Source organism: Cinclus cinclus, chromosome 1, assembly GCF_963662255.1.
Source record: "Cinclus cinclus chromosome 1, bCinCin1.1, whole genome shotgun sequence".
Classification (NCBI taxonomy): domain Eukaryota; kingdom Metazoa; phylum Chordata; class Aves; order Passeriformes; family Cinclidae; genus Cinclus; species Cinclus cinclus.
In genome coordinates, this window is record NC_085046.1 from 117,601,939 (window position 1) to 117,621,808 (window position 19,870).

At 40.4% G+C, this 19,870-nt stretch overlaps 1 protein-coding gene across 1 annotated transcript; it reads left to right on the forward strand.

Annotated features, from left to right (window-relative positions):
- Positions 1–1,558: 1,558 nt before the first annotated feature.
- ADHFE1 (alcohol dehydrogenase iron containing 1) lies at positions 1,559–18,698 on the forward strand. Its single transcript, XM_062502096.1, has 14 exons — positions 1,559–1,614; positions 1,876–1,913; positions 4,160–4,203; positions 4,365–4,418; positions 5,586–5,740; positions 5,911–6,107; positions 6,503–6,580; positions 7,753–7,858; positions 9,068–9,220; positions 10,373–10,471; positions 11,410–11,488; positions 11,632–11,728; positions 14,871–15,028; positions 18,615–18,698. The coding sequence occupies exons 1-14, from the start codon at positions 1,559–1,561 to the stop codon at positions 18,696–18,698; spliced, it is 1,398 nt and encodes a 465-aa protein (XP_062358080.1).
- Positions 18,699–19,870: the final 1,172 nt, after the last annotated feature.

Genomic DNA, 19,870 nt, shown 5'->3' on the forward strand with positions numbered 1-19,870 from the left:
GGGGAACTGCTGAGGGTAGAAAGGGTAAGTACACTTTGGAGGTTGGAAGGCACTGATAAACTGACCAGTGCCCAGCCTACGGGCCTTGCACAAAATGTGTTCTCTGCCCCTCTCTGGTGCTTCTTGCCCGTGTGCTCAGCAGTCTGCAGTGCTGCAGGCTGCTTTGGGCTTGTCAGTGGCAGAAATGGTCTTGGCACAACCCTCAGTTATCAACCTTCAGTGTAAGTATCAAGGAAAGGCAAGGACAGCAAACACTTGGACAGGGGGAAAAGGTTTTTGCAGAGAGACATTCCAGATTTCTGATCTTCCGGGCGTTTCCTTATGGCATGTCTTGTATATGCTCAGCCAGAGAGAAGGGCTCTTTTCTCATACATATGCACAGCTGATGAGAATTCTGTGCTGCTCACAAGGCTACTGGTCAATTTTCTGCACCAATATCCATGAAGTGTGTTCATCTCCAGCAGCAAAGTTGGCAGCTGAGCACAGGTGTGGGTGCTTCTATCGTGTTGCCACTTTCTGGCTCTCACAAGTGGATAAAGGTTATGCAGCTTCATGTGGGAGCTGGAGCAGCCCACTAACCTGCTTTCCCAAGCGCAGCACCTTGCAAAATTGTGAGTTTTAGGCTCATCTGATCTGCTCATAGAATCATTGGTATGGGTTGGAAGGGACCTTAAAGATCATCTAGTAAGACATAAAGAGTATGCAAAGGCAAAATACTTCTGTTACAACAGAAAAATTATGCTTTGTCAGAATCCAATGTTTCCTTTGCTTAATGCTGGTATACATTGCTGGCAATTAAGCAGCATAGCTTACAGCTTAAAAATTTGGTTGTAAAATTTTGATCCATCCTGCACTGTCATTAACTGTGATTTCATAGAATTACAAAATTTTTATGGTTGGAAGGGACCTCTGGAGATCATCTTATCCAAGATATCCCTGCCAAGGCAGGGCTGCCTAGAGCAGGTGACACAGGAATGTGTCCAGGTGGGTTTTGGATGTTTCCAGAGAGGGAGATTCTACGACCACCCCGGGCAGCCTGTTCCAGTGCTCTGCCACCCTCAATGGGAAGAAATTCCTCATGCTGAGGTGAAGTTTCTTGTGTCTCAGTTTAGGACCGTTCCTCCCCATCCTGAAACTGGGCGCAACTGAAGTTGGAAGTTATTCGCTTAATTTCAGGACCACTGGGGTTTTTTTTATCATTTTCGTTTTGCAATTCCATTACTCTCGGTACTTTTCCGCGACAAATATACGACACGGACTCAGTCCTAATTAGATTTCAGTCGCTCTTCATTAGCGTTCTGCGCTATAATTCAGCAACCCGATATTGTTTGCCTTAAAACAGGCGTGAGTTGGGTTTTGACAATGTAAGACCGTGGGCTGCTGAATGCGGCCACTTCTCGCCTCACCCGTGAGAGTCCCCGTTCGGTCACCCGTGCGCCGGGTGCTGTCCCGGGAGGAGGCGCTGCCGCCGGCCCGGCCCCGTCCCATCCTGGGCCCCGTCCCATCCCGGGCCCCGTCCCATCCCGGGCCCCGTCCCGGCCGTGCCAAGATCCGGGCCATGGCGGCGGGGCGGGCGCGGGTGTCCCGCCTGCTGCGGCAGCTGGAGCGGGCAGCGTGAGTGCGGCGGGACGGGGCACGGGTCCCTTCCCGGGGTCCCTTCCCGGGGTCCCTTCCCGGGGCCGGCGGCCGAGGCTGGAAAGCGAAAAGCGGCGGCGGCTCCGCCCCCCGTGCCCGCTCCCGCTGCACACCTCCGGGCTCAGCTGCAGGCCCTTGGAATGGGTGCTTACAGGGGACTTTTAGGACGTAAAGCTTTAGTTTTCCGCTTTCGTCTTCCTTTGTTAATAATATATTATTTTTTTTAAACATTTTAACTAGTTGTCGGTGCCCGAGCCATGGCCACACTTATTCCCAAGGTAAGACTTTTTTTGTCCAAAATAATTCTGTAGGAGACCATAGTCCTGCACAGGTTTGTGTGTGTCCGTGTAACATGGGCAAAGGGTGCAGGTAACAGGTGGGAAGGGACAATCTAAAGGAGAAAGTAAACAGCCTGTTATTTTGCAGCTGTACAATGGTAGTGGTTCTTGTTAGAGAGAGTCACTGTTCCCATATAAACCACTGTTCCCACGGAAGTTACCGCCTCCTGTCCCCTCCTTCCCTCTGCTCTGGGGCCTGTTGATCTGAGCTTTGCTCTGGCTGTCATCCCCTGAACCATCTTAACTTTAGATCTACTTTTGGGTACACGCCTGTTACATCAGAAAAGAGACAGGAAGCGATATAGATAAAAAGTGGCTTTTTATAAAGGTGTGAATTGGCCTGGGGAATAAAATATCTATAGGCTTTTTATAGAGTCAGTCCCAAGAATGCATCTAACTTAAGACAGGGGAGCTCCACTGAGTAACCCAAGTCACCCTGGAAGGAGTTTCTGTTTGTGTGGACTGTAGGGAGCCTAGGACAATAGGTATCTGTCAGCCTCCAGATAGCTGGTAAGTCTCCAGATCCACTAAAAAATCAGTGGTTTGGACCATAATTTCAGTAATGTGTAACTCTAGCACAGTTTCACATGCTTAGAACACTTCTTAAAGAATTGGTGTTGTCATTTTACGTATGGAAAAGCTATTTATATGTTCAGATACACGTTTTGCCCAAGACCATGATTACAGCAAGACAATAGTGCAGCTGAGAAATAGAATTTCATTCTTTGGCTTTTCTGCTTGATGGTGTACTCAGTCATTATCAATTCAAACTAAGCTCTTGCTAAACTGAAGCCTGAGTTAAGAACCCTCTCTGAAAGTTTTAGGCAGCGATAGAGTCTATAGTGAAGCAAAATGATATCAGTTCAGTAAATCTCTAAATTGTAGGAATTGACTGAACAGTGACTATAGCTGGGGGGAACGAATTTTTTTTTTTTTTTCTTGGCAGTGTTCAAGGAAATAGTGCAATTTTTGAACTCGGTAAAAATTGCCCTGAAAATTAAGTTTGGTTCAAGAATGAAACAGCAGGGCATCTATTGTACTATCGGAAAGCAAGAGGGTAAATGGTTTGGACATGTCCTTAGCCTGTCAAATTAATGACTGAAAGTACAGCAGACTCCAGCTCCAGGAGAGGTCAAACATGTACAGGCTGGCAAGAGGTGGCAATGAAAGAGCTGATAGCAGCTGGCCTGTGCTTGAATAGAAAGTACATAAAGGGTTTTAATACATCTATCTGTTACTGTTGTGGGTCAGTGCTTCAGTGCACCCCAGCGTGTCTGTAAGACTCATTATCATGGCTTCACTCATTGGATCAGAATCCAAATTGCATATTTTCAATTAATATAGCAGACATAGGGCCTGACTTCGGCAGGAAGAGCAGAATGCTTCGCCTGAACTTTTCTTGGAGAAGAATGGGCAATGTCAGCTGAGGTAGTTTGCTTCACTCTGTGGCAAAATCAGGATATGCCAGAAATTGAGTTTTGTGATAATTCACATGAAAATGACATGGTAGAAATAAGCTGTGACTGAAATACAGTCCTTATAAATTGTCTTCTAATTAAAGTTAACAGTAACACATTTATTATTAGCAGTGCATGCAGTAATTTTCTAGCAAAAAATTCAGTTTCACCTGCAAGTTCAGGACTAGGCAGAAGTAAAAAGAAGTGTAAACACCTGTTAGTATTGCTCCCATGCATACATAAGGTGTTTTCTATCCAGGTACATAAAGAGGATTCAAATTCTCATTAATTTGTCTTAAATGTTGTTCTGAAGGTTATCATGTAGCCCCTACACATTTCTAGCACCTCTCAGCTTGTATGTAGCAGCCTGAGTGCTCTACACATACTCAGTTCTACTTTTTTATGTGCTGTTCTGGTCTTTGTAGACTGCAAACAAACTCTCATGCAACCGTCCTGCTAATTTATTGAGTTTTTATGAGAAATACTTAATTCTTGAAAGAACTTGAAAAAACTCTCTTTTTTTGTTGAATTTTATGGGTCAGGTCAAATACTTGGATCATTTAATCTCATAAAGAGCAAGGGATGAGATGGGTAACTGTTAACCAGACATGCTGAGATGACCTGTGGAAATATATTAGTAATTATAAAAGCAAGAGAATCTGTCAACTCTGAGAAATAGATTTAAATAACTTATTGTTCCCTAATTCTACTGTTTTATTTCCATTCCAGTCCCTGAACGGCCCACCCTGGGGAATACAGACTATGCATTTGAGGTAGATTTAATAATAAAATATATTCCATTTACAACACTTATTGATAAATATGGCATTTAATAAATACTTACATTATTAAATATTTATATTTCACTTCGAATTAGTAGGGCCAGATGTCATTTTTGTCAAGAAAAATAAATGTTCTTTTTTTTTTTTTATAGATGGCCATTTCAAACATCCGATATGGAGAAGGAGTTACAAAAGAGATTGGCATGGTAAGCTGCCATGGTGTAAGGTCATCACAGGTGAAAAGTTATTTTCTAAAGGACTGCCAGTGCTATCTAATCCATATTATAAAGGAAAGCTTATAAATGGTGTGGTCCCATGTATCAATGTAGAAAGAAAGGTTGGAGTATACAGTTGGTTAAAGAACAGAAGCATGGTGCATCAGTGCTGCTGTGGTATATGAAATGCAGCTCAGGGGATAACTGGGTGATTGATAATTTGCTAGAAGTATGAAACAATGTTTTTCTCTGACAGGGAATTTAATTCAGAAAGTTTTGAATCCTGGTGACGCACCAGGAGTTTCTCAGGGTCGCTTTCATCTTTCTAGCACTCATTAAAATGAATCAGAGACTTTCTATTCAATTAGCTAGATATTCATTCAGCTCTTAGCTTGCCCTGTGTAAGTGTAGAATTTTTGTTTCAGCAGTATGAGATGGTTCACCTAATTATATTGTTCCAGTAGGCTTTTATCACCGGCTTTTTAAATTTATTATTTTTCCTCATTTTTGGCATTTCTAGCATTAATAGATCTCTTTTTTATCTGAAAATCTGTGAAATAAGATTATAGTCTTATAGACAGTAAATTGAATTAGACAGAACCTGCCTTTAAACAGCACTAGAATAATTTTTACATATTGTATAGCTGTTGTGACAATTTAGCAAAGGTTAGGCTGTAGCATTATTTTTCTTTCTTTTCCCACCTCATTTTGATTTTTCATCAATAAATTAATATTCAGCATTACATTTTCAAGATTTTAATGCTGTGCTTTGCTAGGCAGTTAGTGGAGACAACCAGTGAGAAGGCTTTTTTATTCTCACAGGAACTGAGGGGAAAAAAAATCTAATTTTTTTTTTATATTTTACTGTAGTTTAAAGTGGTTCCATGTGGTTCAACAACTTTAGTTTTCTTCTATCATAAGACTTCAACTATATAAATTTGGCAGCTTTAAACTTTGTTCTGCTTTCTGTATTCTCCATGTACATGGTTAATGGTCTTTTTCATCAGCTGATACGGTATAAAACCTTTTACAATAACCAACTATTTTTAAGTCAGTGTTTTATTATTATCAAATGGTTCAGTTGATTTGGATTAGTGTTTAAATAGTGAAATGTACGATTTTATACCAATTGTTTGGTTGTTTGATTCGTTATTGTAGGACCTGCAAAATCTTGGCGCTAGAAGAGTTTGTTTGATGACAGATAAAAACCTCTCCAGGCTCCCTCCTGTAAATGCAGTATTGAATTCCTTGGCAAAATATGGTATAAACTTTCAAATGTATGATAATGTCCGTGTGGAGCCAACAGACCAAAGGTACAATTTACTTCTGACAGTGCACACTCCAAATAATGCCTAGGCCTTTTAGAGGATTCCTTATGGCTTTTTAAACACCTCCTTGTGGTCTGCATGCTGGTCTTGATAGTTAGTTTCCCTGTGTACTGGTTTTGTCCTGACTAATTTGAAAATCTTTCTTGTGTTCTAAGTTTCCTGGATGCCATTCAATTTGCTAAAAAGGGAGAGTTTGATGCCTATGTTGCTGTTGGAGGTGGGTCTGTAATGGACACCTGTAAAGCTGCCAACCTGTATGCAGCCAGCCCTTCATCAGAATTCCTGGATTATGTCAATGCTCCTATTGGGAAAGGGAAGCCTGTCACTGTGCCCCTCAAGCCACTTATTGCAGGTAAAGCATGAGGAGAGTGTGTGGAGATTTGGGGCAAGGTGAAATATTCTACACTCTTGGATATTTCTACTGAAATCAGTTTACTGTGGCTGTTTCAGCTTCCTTTGGGTTTACTTCTCCTCTAGTTGTATTCAGCAGTCATTTTCCTGTTTAATTCAGTGGAGGTAAAATCAGGTTTTATCATTACTTTTATCATTACTTTGTCTTGTTTGGCTTAGTTAGACTCATTTACTGAGAAAAGAGATCAAAGTAGCAGTTTCCCTTTGATCTGTTGGCTTTGGATCAGGCATACCTCCAAGATTTCCTGGGTCCTGTATTTTGGGTGGGTTTATTATTTATTTTGCAGTATTATCTATTTCTTATTATTTGTTGTTATCCCTATTCTTCCTTTTAAGTTCCTACAACATCTGGCACTGGAAGTGAAACCACTGGTGTTGCCATTTTTGACTTCAAAGAACTAAAAGTTAAAACTGGTGAGGTTTTGGTGCTTTGTTATGGGGTTTTTTTGTTTGTTTTTTGGCGGTTTTTTTGTGTGTTATTCAAGACAATTGGTTTCCCAATGTCTTTGTTATTTCCCTGCCTTGAAAGGAAAGGATAATGCATGTCATTTCAGGTGTCTTTTGTTTTATTCAACTGCCACAGGCAACTTTTAAAAGCTTAAAAGTTTTCTCCTTGAATCAAATTTATAGCAAATTAACATAATGAAATACCTATGTAATACAGTGGATTATAGTTTGAAGGCAAAACAGGAAACTAAAATCTTTCAAGTCCTTAAATGGCAAAAAATGTTAATTGCAAAGGAAATTTCTACTTATATTCAGGGTCAACCAACTGTTCCTTATTTCCTCTGTATTTTTGTTTCTACTTTTAAGACTTCTGTTCCTTTGTTGTGTAATTGCAACCAAATGTTCCTTTTCCTGACTTTGGAAACCTCAGGCCTGGGATGCTGTGTGAGTGAGGGACACTGTCTTCCTTTGGCCTTTTCATCCCTGGCAAATAAATATTAAGGCTAAAATGTCGTCTTGAGCTTCATAGCTGTTTTAAGGTTTTGCTTCTGAACATGTGGATTTTATATGCCACACAGTCTGCAGAACTTGGGACCCAGATGGGTATGCTAAGGAGGTTTGACAATAGCTCAAGAGTTTTTGTAGTCTATACGTAGTCAGTCTGTCTCTCTGTCTGTCTGTCTCTCTCTCTCAGAGCTACATCTTTGTGCCCATAACTGAAATACAAAGACATGGTTATTACAGATGCTGAGGACAGCAATTGGCAATAGCAACTGATTGTAGATACAAACCAGTATTGCCCTCTGAGGGTCCACAGAAGATAAAAATCTAAGAATACTGCTGATGCCACAGACATTTTGTAAGGCTGCTCAGGGAGGGCTGCAAACAGAGAGAGAACATTGTCTGCTATAATCCACTTCAAGCAAAAGTCTCAAATTATATGCTCTTTCAGAGAGACTTCATCATGCATCTTACATTCATAAATACTCCCTACTCTCTCTTCTCTCACTTTGCTTTCATGTTCATAGTTTCAAATATTTTTTCCCTCCTCATCATCTTGTTTTGAGCATGAAGCTTATCCTGTCCTATTTTGTTGCAAAACATCCTTAACTGATTTTTCTTCCCTTTACACGTTGCAGGTATTGCTTCAAGAGCCATTAAGCCAACATTAGGCATCATTGATCCTTTACACACACTGTCTATGCCTGAACGAATCGTGGCCAACTGTGGCTTTGATGTACTTTGGTGAGTTTTCTGCATAGGTTGCTACTTGAATTTATTTAAATTTTGTATTTTTGCTATGATGATTGTAGAAAAAATGTCTTTTGAGAGCACAAGAGGATGGTCTTTTTTCTCTGTTTGCTGTTCTTGTTAAGGTGAGGTCTGTCAGTCTTTCCTCTTCCTTAGTTTCACTGCCTCCCTCAGAATGTACAGAAACAAATTTTGCATTTGCAGAAATTTGAATGTTTTTGCAGTGCACTGGAGAAACTGTTTGCTTCCAGAATAGCTCTTGTCAGGAAAGATGGGGTCATGGAGATAGATGATTAATCACAATTGTAATGGCATTTATCATGAATCACAGACATGGCAGGGAATAGAGAACAAGAATTTTCTAACAAAAGCCATGATGTGTCAAGAAAAATTTGTAACAACTTGTGAGATATGAGCAGGTCTTCACCCAGACATGGTCATCTTTGGAACCAATCTCATAGTTTGCTTTTCAGTTGGCACAAAATTTTTTTCACTTGGTGCAAAATCTTAAACCAACAAAATGCATTGATATTTCTCTTTGGAGAGTCAGAGCTTGCTTTGCTTGTAGGTGCTATTTATATTAAAGTAATAGATATGTAATGAAACTGTGACTTCTCAAGCGTGGTGAAGGACCCCAGCCTGCAGTGTCTGTAATGGAAAAAAGGCATTTGTTCATCAATGAAAATGGTTTGTCTGTAATTTTGTTCATCTTAATGGAGCCATGCTAGCAGTGCCCCTTCTTTATGTGGTCAGATTCATGAGTATCTGAGAAATTAGACTATTGGCAGTTCCACTTAGCTTTAATATCATACCCATAATTTTTTCAGTACTTCTAAAAGAAAAGTACCTTATGAAGTTTCCAGTGCTAAAGCCTCTTATGGTTCCTGTCCTACAGAAAGGAAATGCACTCCTTGCATACGTACAGCCCTCTTCAGTGAAAAACACTACAGGTGCTGGTGCATCCAACCAGACTTGGTATGAGCTGATAGGAGGGGACTGTGTTTAGATTGCCTTCTGTGTGTTTGTTGGAGAGGAACTGCTCTGGAGGTGCTGGCCCAGCATTCTTCCAGTTGTCTGTGAGATTGTATCTCTTGTTTCAGCAACTGTTGGACACCAGAAATACGAACCTTCATTCAAAGGACAGCGGGGCAGTAAAATGAAGCTCTCCTCCTTAAATAATTAATTTCTTAATCTTTCTGCTAGCCATGCCCTGGAATCATACACTGCTCTCCCTTACAACAAGCGCAGCCCCTGCCCTTCCAACCCCGTGGACCGCCCAGCCTACCAAGGCAGCAACCCCGTCAGCGATGTCTGGGCTCTGCACGCTCTGCGCGTCGTCGCTAAATATCTCAAAAGGTAACAACACATTTAACAGCCCCCTCCCCTGCGGTGTGCCCAGTTCCCACTGACCTAAAACGGACGCTTGCAAGAACGTAAATTTCAGGCTAGAATGAGGCAAGCAGCAACATTAAGCTTTTGTTTTCTACCCTGGATTTTTCTTAAATAAAGCAAAATATTTCTCAAATAAAATTCAGAGTAAAGTTGGGATTAGTAGTTTGTCTTGAGGAGGAAGCTTTTTAATGCCTCTGTGAATCTGTTTCAGAGGTCCTCAGTTAAAGGTATTTCAACCTGTTCAGTTAATATGGGAGCAGCATTTACATATTTTTTTCAAAAATCTTCATTCTATGACAGTATAAGAGGAATATGTAACAAACTGAATAAAATACTGCTGTTGTTATTTCTGTGGCCTTCAGGTGTAAATTGATACACTTGCACATCCATCAAGAAGGTAATGACATGCTCTTACAAATGTGCAAAATTATGCATTTTTTTGCAAACCTGCTCATTCTTAGGAGACCTTCAGTTTAGAATAGGTTTTGACTTAGTTGGGAGTCGGTTTTGATTCCTGTCAATAAAGTTTTAGCTTCTTTATAGCTTTTGCATACCATGTGCACTTCTATTGAAGATCAGTGTGGGGGTTTTTTGTAAAAAACTTTTCTCAGTACCTATTAGTCAAAATAGTTGGGTTTTGTTCCTTTGGAATCTATTCATGAGACTGTCAAACTACGCAGGGATCCTGAGGCAGAGGAAGGCAGGGAATCCTGTCTTCTTCCCACACAGGTGGTGGGGTCTAGAGCACCACCTAATGAGATGGTGAGAAAGCTGGAGTGATCCTGGAGCCATACATAGAGCTACCAAAGATTCCAAGTAGAATTTTTAAATTTACCACTGAATTGAATGTGGTTTAATTCACTCTGTTTACTTGTGTTTTGGAAAAGTGAAAGGAAGCTTGCCCTTCACTGAACCAGTATGATCTACTTAAGTGATCCAGATGCAGGATTGTTCTTTTACCAAAGTGTGACTTGATTCCATTTCCAGCATTTCTATCCCAGCTTGTCTTTTAGATTTTTTGTATCTGTCCATAAAGAAGCCCTCTCTCCCTTTTCCCTCCTGAATCACCAATCTGTTTGTGAATTCATTGGTACCATTTCCCTCCATGGTGCACAGAGCCATCAGAAACCCTGAAGACCGTGAAGCAAGAGCCAACATGCACCTGGCAAGTGCTTTTGCTGGTATTGGCTTTGGCAATGCTGGTGTTCATCTCTGGTGAGTACAGAGAAATAGCAACCCCATCTAAGGTCAGCTTACAGCTGGTGATGGTTTCGGATTGTCCAAGATGTTTCTGCCCTTGTTGCTGAATGTAGAATAAGCAATTGTAGCCTGGCCAGTGATGCTGAAGGACTTGTGTTGTGACAAACTGATGAGCTGTTGTCACTCATATGCACAAGGATTGTCTATTCTGGGTTGTATACTCAAAACCAGTCACATGAAAATTACAGAACACAGCCTTCTTTACCTTCCTTAGTAGTAAAAACAAAAGTAAAAAAGTCAATGACATTTAAAATGTTAGATTTTGTGCCAGCTGTTCCGCAGTGAAACAACAATGATGTAATCTTGAGTTTTTCCTGAACTGGTGCAATTATCTGTAAGTTTGTCTGTGGGATAGGCAATCAGCAGTCTGAAATGAGCTGTAATTAATAATGCAAGGAAATATAATGTCATTTGGATGAAAATCTCAGAGAAGAAAAGGCTAAAAGTGAATTGTGTGCAGAAGTTATTAGCAGTCAGTCTCTTCAGAGACCTTCCTTTCACTTTTTTCTTTGAGCAAGTCTGTTCTTTTAATTATATCTTAAAATTAAAGTTTATTTTTCTCAGACAGTGTGAGCACATAGGTATGCAGACTATGATTTTTTGGCACATCTACATTACTTTAGGAACTGAACATCTTTCATTCCAGTCAGTGAAGTAACATAACTTCACGCTCACAAAGTAAGGAGTTACTGTTTTTTACAGCTAGGTCCCTGAGGTGCAGAGGGATGAGGGTTGTCTGTGCCTAATATCCACAACATACCAGTCAATACCTTCTGAGAATCTGTACTGAAGAGACTTGCATACTGAAAACTGACCACAAAAGGGACTGAACATAAATTTTCCAAATACCGGGAGAGCTGCCCTAACCACTCTCTCTCTGCTCTCTGTTCCAGCCATGGAATGTCTTACCCTATTTCTGGTTTGGTGAAAACTTATAAACCAAAGGATTATAATGTGGATCACTCTTTAGTGGTAAAACTTGTTTATTTTTGGGTTTTTATTTTACGTTTCAAATATCTGTTATCTGTCATTAATGAGCGTTAAAGTCCATTGAACTTAAAAGTATGTGTCCTGTTAATGTGTTGGGTGTTTTTTCTTGTTTTTTTTTTCCCCAGCCACATGGCCTTTCTGTGGTGCTGACATCCCCAGCAGTGTTTGCTTTCACAGCACAGATACATCCTGAGCGGCATTTAGAAGTTGCAGAGATTCTAGGTAGGAATCTGTGGGTACAGTTCTTGTGTACAAATGGAATTCTTTCCAAAATGACATTTCAGGATTGAAAAAAGTTGTGTGCAAGCAGTTGCCATTGGTTGTTGGGAGGGGTTTAAGTTTAAAAACAACAAGATTCTAGAATTAGTTGTAATGCAAATAAGATAGAATAATGCTGAATTTTGATATTGAATGATGTGATTAGAGGAGAAAGCTGGAGAAATCTGGTTCTTGGCCAGAAAAGTGGACAGCTGAAATTAACTGGAGGTCTGTTGCAAATCAAACAAGAATAGTTGTGACTGGCAGAACTCTTGGTGCTTTATGAAGAGTAGTTACCATAAAGTGAAACAGTACTCAGGGGCATTTATTAGCTAAAAGGAAGAATTTTGCCTAACAAATTCCCTGCTGTGGCAGTGAATTAGAACAGTGGTATACAAATTACTCCTGCTCTTTTTGCATAGCACACAGCTGTGAGTTTTGGTCTTTCTAATGTAGGCCTAAACTTGTTTGTAGGTGTTAGAATTTCTCAGTGGCTGATATCAAGGGAAAGCTTTTCCTGGAGCAGCTCTTCTGTGGACACATATGTAATGGCCAAGAAGAGATTAATGAACAAAATGGCCTTTTCTGCTTTTTAGCAGAATAAAAGCAAATGCTGACAGCTCATTTAAAGGTTATTTTCTCATACAGTGCCTTGTTATGTGTGTAGCCCATCACCAAAGGGTGTCCTAAGAGGAAGGATAGCTCTTTATTATACCTCTGGCATGACTGTGTGTAATAAACCAGCTTGCAGTGATGTAATCTCAGAGCTGTTAGCAGTCTAGCTGTGACAGCATGGCTCTGCACTGAGCTGATTTATTCACGTCTAAGGTCAGGGGTTTTGCCTGCACAAGTTTTTGTGTCGTGGCTACACTGCTGCTACTACCCATGCTGGCTAAGCCACATGGCTGGTCAAAGCCACATGCACAGCAGTGCAGGTAGTGCAGAAAAAGTGGTTAGGTCAACTCTCCTGGTATTTGGAAAATCTGTGTCCAGTCCTTGTATGGTCAGCCTTCTGTATGCAAGTCACAGCAGTCCAGTCAGATGTATGACTTGATTGTGTAAGTAATCTCAAAGCATTGGGGGTCTCAGGAAAGAATGGGACTTTTATACAGACAATGAAAATATCACAGTATTTTATAGAGGGTGTAAAACAACATAGTCAGAAAAACTACATTGGGTGAAAGTTCTGTTTGTTTCATGAATGGTCTGTGAGTTTGTTCAGGCATCCTCTAAAGTATGCTGTCCTGGCTATGGTCAAAACCAAAATACAAACCTAGATGGAATCATATACTAAGATAATAGATATCTGTGTTCCTACAGCAATAACACACAACTAAAATTAGATTAAGAAAATGTGTCTGGATAACTAGTCAGCACAGCATATGAGAAAATTTCAGCTCTGGCTCTTGATTTAAAACAAGTGAGTAAAAAGCAGTTCCTTTAGGTTTTGTGGTATTAACTTCTTCCATAAATTCAGTTTCTAAAAATTCTGTTAATTTTCTCAGTGGAAATTTTAACTACGTCACTGTGTGCCTTGCTGGAATGGGATTCTGCTGAAAACGTGTCACGTGGGATTGAATTTATTAAGTCGCGTCTGGGGTGTTTACTTCTAATCCACTCCAGAGTCCAACTGACTACAGTAGCTGGTTCAAATCTGTCATGTTGCCAAATGCAATGACTTAGAAGGTATTTTATGACATGAAGCAGATTACTAAATAGTTATGTTGTGTGTATGTACAGCTTTGAATTTGGGTACAGCCAGAAAAAGTTTAGTACCTCCCTGGGTGGATTCTTGAACAGTTGGAATAGGTGGGCATGTGGCCAGAGGTTTTCTAAGTGCAATAAGAGACTGATGTATCTTTTAGGTTGAGCAAAAAGAAAGTACTAGAACCCTAGCAATATTTTAAAACTGCCAATCACATTTACTGCCATGTTTTATCCTTCTCCCTTTCCCTTTTACTTTACTCTCTGAAGATAGTAAGTTTATGTCCTAGTTATCCCTCTACAGCAAAACCCAGGATAAACTCAGACTTCATGGCATAGCCCCAACAGCACAAGACTTCATACAAGATGGTCATATCTTATTCATCAGTTTTTCCCAGACATTATTTGCTACATTACTACCAGTCTTACTACCTAAGTATCTGAGCTCTTCAAGTGAGCTTCTGGGTCTCCTGTTTACTTAACTCCCTTTGAATGTTACACTGAGCTGCGTGAGGATCACAGAAGATATTTTTTCTGTAGCTGTGTGTTGCTCTTACTCATCTCTCAGTATGGTACTTGGACCTAACATAGTTCTGGTGTAACATCATTGAGGTTACACAGAGAACCAATTTAGCTTGGGTTACTTTGAAAGAAATCATATGGGGGACCTTGGGTCTCCTGTCTGGACATTCTTTTATTATTTATTTTTAAGTAAGTCCTAAACATTCATTGAGGAAGAGAACTCAAGCTATTCTGTGAGAAATACTTATAATCTTTCATTTTATATTGTTGTTTTCATTATTGTTCAGTAGATGTTTCCAAGAGAGCCATTCCTCCTCTTGAGTTCTACAGGACCCTACACAAGTCAGCACATATTTGAACAGCAATAAATCAAGAATTTAGTCAACCCACTGAACACTGCCCTGCTGTCTCCTGCCTTTTTTAGCCTACATGCTGTAGTCCTCTGTGAATATGCAATTGAACGGAACAGTCCTCTAGATGTCAGCAAACTCAAAGCCTTAAAATGAAGTTAGCATTTGGCACACTGTCCATACAAATAAATACTATTGACGTTCATGCATTAGCTTCTTTCCTCCCAGCAGTTAGTCAGACTGAAAAGTGCTTCTCCCTGTAAGCACAGAGGGAAAGGAAGTTAACCTCATGTGGCAGTTAGTCTTTTTGGCAGCAGTTAACCTGTTTCTGATCTTGTTTTATTTCACCTTTCACAAACTATTCCAACTGTAAAATGAGGACTGATTCCTTTTTTTAATTCATGTTGCTTTTAGGGCAGAGACTGTTATGTATGGATATGTATTCAGCTGATATTATGATTAAATTAAGTCCAGGACAGGCTTCCTCTGCTCTCTCCACCCTACAGTCAAGGCATTATGTCTTATTTTAGGAGCTGACATCCGCACTGCCAGAATCAAAGATGCGGGGCTTATTTTGGCAGACACACTCCGGAAATTCCTATTTGATCTGAATGTTGATGATGGCTTAGCTGCAATTGGTTATTCCAAAGCAGACATCCCTGCATTAGTCAAAGGCACTCTGCCTCAGGTAAGACAGAGAGCAAAACAGTTTTTCTTGTCAAATAAAATAGAACAGATTTTGGCAAAAACAGAAGTGTTTCTTTTCCAGCAAGTTCTATTTCTATTCCTACGTGAAAAACTATTTAAATTGAGAAAATTATGGATAGTCAACTGTATTTTGTTTCACTCCACAACTTAGGTTTTTCTTTTCAGTAGGATGGAGTTCATGCTGCAGCTTTCATATTTCATGGATTCAGAAAAAAAAAGGCCAAGTGTTTGGTTTTGGGTTTTTTCAATGTTAAGTTTTTTAACAGAGGATTTTTTCATAGGCCTGTGATATGTGTAGTACATACTGCTTTATCATAATTCTCTTAATTATGTGTACAGGTGGTCTGTAGATAAAGCCTTAATGCCAAGTGCTGTATGGTAAGAATGACCAAACTCACTTTGCATTAAACTTTCCATATTGAGAAGTTGCATTTTTCTTCGCAGATGGCTTTTTTGTTCTATTGACCCCCATCAGAATTTGAAATAAGGTCCCCTGGGATGATATAGATTAAACTTGTAATGCCCTTTATTGTTTCAGTGCCCACAAAGACACTGCAAAAAGCAACACACACCTCTTAAAGCAAAATCCAGAGTCTTCCTTGATAAAAGACAGTTTGATTCATATGCTGTGGACCTAGTATTTGTTTCCACCATGTTGCAAGGGAAATATATACTATGGAAAAAGTGAACATTTTTTAGGCCAAAAGGTTGTTCACTTTTTGCAGCAGATCCTGTATGGTTCTTCTCACTCATCAATCTCAGGGCACCTTAGAACAGTTGCATTAACATTTACATTAACAGTAAATATTAATAGTAATATTCCTGTTTATACCTGAGAAAGTGACACAAAGTGCAACTACGTAGGATCCCACACAACAGAGCCATGGCAAAGCCAGGAAGAAAACTAAGGTCTCTGAGCATCCATTAAGTAGGTTATGCATGTACATTGTTATGGGGCATTTGGAGGGTTTGTTTTGATAAACACGTTTCTTTAAAACAATCACTAAATGCAAGTTTTGCATAGCTGGGGAAGGGTTCTTCACCAAAAGATGTTGAAGGGTTTTTCTGTCTTCTTATGGCATTGGTGATTAATTGTATTGCATAAAATGAGATGACTTTAAGTTTCTCAGCCCTTATTTTTTTTGTATGAGATGTAACATGATCCAAATGTATCAGTGTTCCTTAACAATCTCTTAGTAACCACAGGTTAATCCGTACAGTTTATTTTTTGGTATAGTTTTTTTGCTTTTCATCTTGCAGTAGGTTTGCTTTGTAACACAGCAGTGGCCCTTTCACATCAGGAAAGCAATGTGATGCAGTGGTGATAGCACTAAAATGTTTGCCAAGTATATTCCATGTCCTCAAGTGCAGGCTGCAGGGAAAAACATCATCTGATGGTTGGGATTTGGGGTGGGAGCTCTGTTGGGACAGACATCTATGCTTGAAGTTAAAACAGAATTTTATTTCCCTTCCTAAGTGGGTCTGTTGAAATTGATCTTACAGACATCAGTTATTCTAGCAAAGAAGATGCTGTCTCAAAGGTCAAGGTGGCTGGGTGGTGGTGTTTGAGAGGAGATGGGGGCACTGTAAATAAGAGATTGTGGAAGGGCTGTTCCCTGTCCCCCCCTACCCCCTGCAGGTGTCCTGGAGGCAGCTACAATGGGGATGAGCCAGTGATGAGACCGAAGCTGCTCGGTTTGGCACAAGACCAGAATGCACTGAGTCAGACTGAGGGAGCCAGGGCCTTGCTGTCTGGGCACCAGCAAATATCAGCAAGCTTGTGCAGAGGTAGCGATGGTGCCTCTGTGTCGAGGCATACGGGAGGAACACCCGTCTGCAGCCTTCTGTCAATAGAGCTGGGAAATGCTCCAGTCTGTCAGGCTGTCAGGCTGGCTGTCTCCTGTCAGCCAGTGTGATTTTACAGATAGCTCTGGACATCTCAGTGTGCAGAGCTGCAAAACTGGCTTTGGCCCAGATTGTCCTAATATGATGAATTTATGAATACTTGAGCACTGTGTTGTTATATTTTGCGTATCATGAGCCTGAAAAAAAGCAACACACTATTGCCCTAGTGCTATTTGAATTTTCTATTTGGTTTCAAAACTGCATAGAAGAATCTTAGTCTTCTCTTTGACTGGACCTCTGTGTGTAGCAGCATTGGTGTCAGGGATGGGGAAAGAGATACCATTTGATTGCTACTTATGCACCAGTAAAGCTTCTTCTGTCGGTAAAATTATGCACAGAGAGCTGCACATTTCAGCCTCCCCATGAGCCATGCTAACCATGATTATGAACTGTGAATACCTCACAGCTGCCTTCTCACCACGCAGACCACTGTTTCACGTTGATTTTGCAGCGGGGCAGCCTCGCTCGCTGTGTAACCACATCCAGCCTGGCCACAAGGGCTGGGGCGAAGTGCAGTGGCTGCAGCCTTGTGCTGGGACATCGCCCTGGCAGTGGGGTGTGCTTTGCTCCCAGGGGCTCAGCTGAACCTCCTGCCCGGGCAGGGCACTGGGGGAGCCCCTTCCCCTGCATCCCACTCTGTGCCTGAGGCAGGGACCTCAGCAAATGATATCCACTGTCTCAGATGTGAAAAAAATGGGGAACTTTAAAGTTGGAGGGCAGCATCTTCCTCAAGGGAGGTGTTGAAACAGATTGCAGCAGAAGAAACTCTCTTGCCAAAACACACCTCATCTAAAGATAATGTGTTGCTAGTGTAGGCCTGGACTCTGTCTTTGCAGTTCAATAAATGTTAAAATCATTGGTTTTTGAAAGCCTGAAAGTTCTAATCATAACCAGTATGAGTACACTGATGTTAGGCGCTTTCAGCTGAATGCTTCTGCAATAACTGGGTACCTACACTAATGGAGCTCCCCATCCTCAGCAGCACAGGGCTTTTCTGAATTGCAGCCTCTGCCTTTGTAGTTATTTTGTCAAGCAGAGCACTAAAGCACATACATGAGTTTCATTTCAGTCAGTGAGAGTTTAGCACCTGAGTGTTCTGTGAAATCAGTGTCTAAATGAAGACCAACCACAACTCTTAGTATTCTGACTCTAAGGTGTGGGGCTGTTTATTAAGCAGTTTCATACTGTCCCTTGCTGTGTTTCTTTTTCAGAGTCTGACTTACAAGTGCTGTTTATTCTCCCCATTTACAGCAGCTTCTGGGCCTTGAGAAATGTAGTATTTTGAAAGTCTTGATCCCTAAAACTCTAACTCTTAGTTCAGTGCTGGCAAATTAATTTTAAAATGGACTATTCTCAGGATAGTGTCCTCCAGTGTACTGACAACTGAGATGGGGAAGGCCTGTGTTTGCTGTGCTTGTCTATGAAACTGAACAGCATTCTGATCTTGCTTCTGTGTATTTAATTATAGAGAATTTTGGCTTATATATTCTTGAAAGTACTGTACAGTTGATGATGCTTCAACTTTAATTACTTGATTACTTATATTGCAAAACCTTATTATTCTCTGTGAAGTATGTTAGTACAGAGACACATAATCCACTTACTGTTTGATTAATTTTATTGGTATCCATTTATAATCCAGTTTTACTTTCATCTTGCAGGAGAGAGTGACTAAACTATCACCACGTCCCCAAACAGAAGAAGACTTATCTGCTCTCTTTGAGGCTTCCATGAAACTTTTTTAGCTTAAACATGTTGTTCTGGAAAGTGTGGTCTGTTCTAACACAGAGGTAGTTTCTCATAGATACGGGACTGAACTTGTTTGGAGCATGGAAGAATTTGGGTACCTTTGACTTCTGTTCCATTGTACACTGCCAAAAGGTCATGTAATTCATCTTGAACTAAACACTGCTTTGAAGTGAGGACTTGACTGTGGTTTCTTTCTTGCTCAGTAGTCAGTGGTATTGACTTGCATAAAAGTTGGAGCAGATTTCTTGCATTACTGAAGGCATTTTTGTGCTTTAGAGGTGGTCAAAGGTGGAAATTTTTTTAAGGGATATTTCAAACCATTTTGCAAATTCTGTTTCTATTTAAATTATCCATCATTTTCTTTTAAAAGTCATGCTACTTAAGAAATAATGAAGGTCATTTTTAATTAGGGAGGGGAAGTCCCCTGCAGAAAATGTCAGCTTACTGTGTTCTGCTTTATCACCTTTTTACCATATGGCTTTACTAACAAAGCTATTGAACTGGGGTGGTTTTTCATTGTTTGGTTTAGAAAAATCTACACACTTCATAGCTGTTTGGAAAAGACTGCTTGAAAATTTGGTTTGGGTTAAAATTCTGACATGTATTGTCATATATTTATCTTTCCTCTTATAATCTCTGTAATTGTCATATATTTATCTTTCCTTTTATACTCTATATAAGGTGTTCATCAGAGGAGCAAAACCAGAGTAAAGCATGGTCACATACTCAACAGGAACCATATAACATAGCAAGACAGCACCCATCATGGTCATTCTGTCTCTCTGGAGGCAATGTCTCCCTTTTTCTGCTGTGTTCTGTGGAAGGAAGCTGTACCTTGCTTTTCTGTGTATCAATTTCTTCTGCTGAGCAGGTGCTGTCCCTCAGAGTGCAGCCACCAGCTTGAGGAAGTGGCTGTGTGCTGTGGTTCAATATTTAAAAGTGGTGGTGAAGCATTTGGCTGTACAGTGCCCCATGGGGAGCACTGGTTAAATGTGGGAATGAGCATGAACCTTCTGAGCAGTTAACCAGCTGGTTGACTGTCAACTGAGAAAAGGAAGTGGGGAATGGAGAAAGGAAACTAAATTTTAATATTATTTTCCTTTATTTAAAAAGTTCATGTGGTTATGTATACAGTTTGTTTAAATCAGATTCTGCTTCATGTTGGACT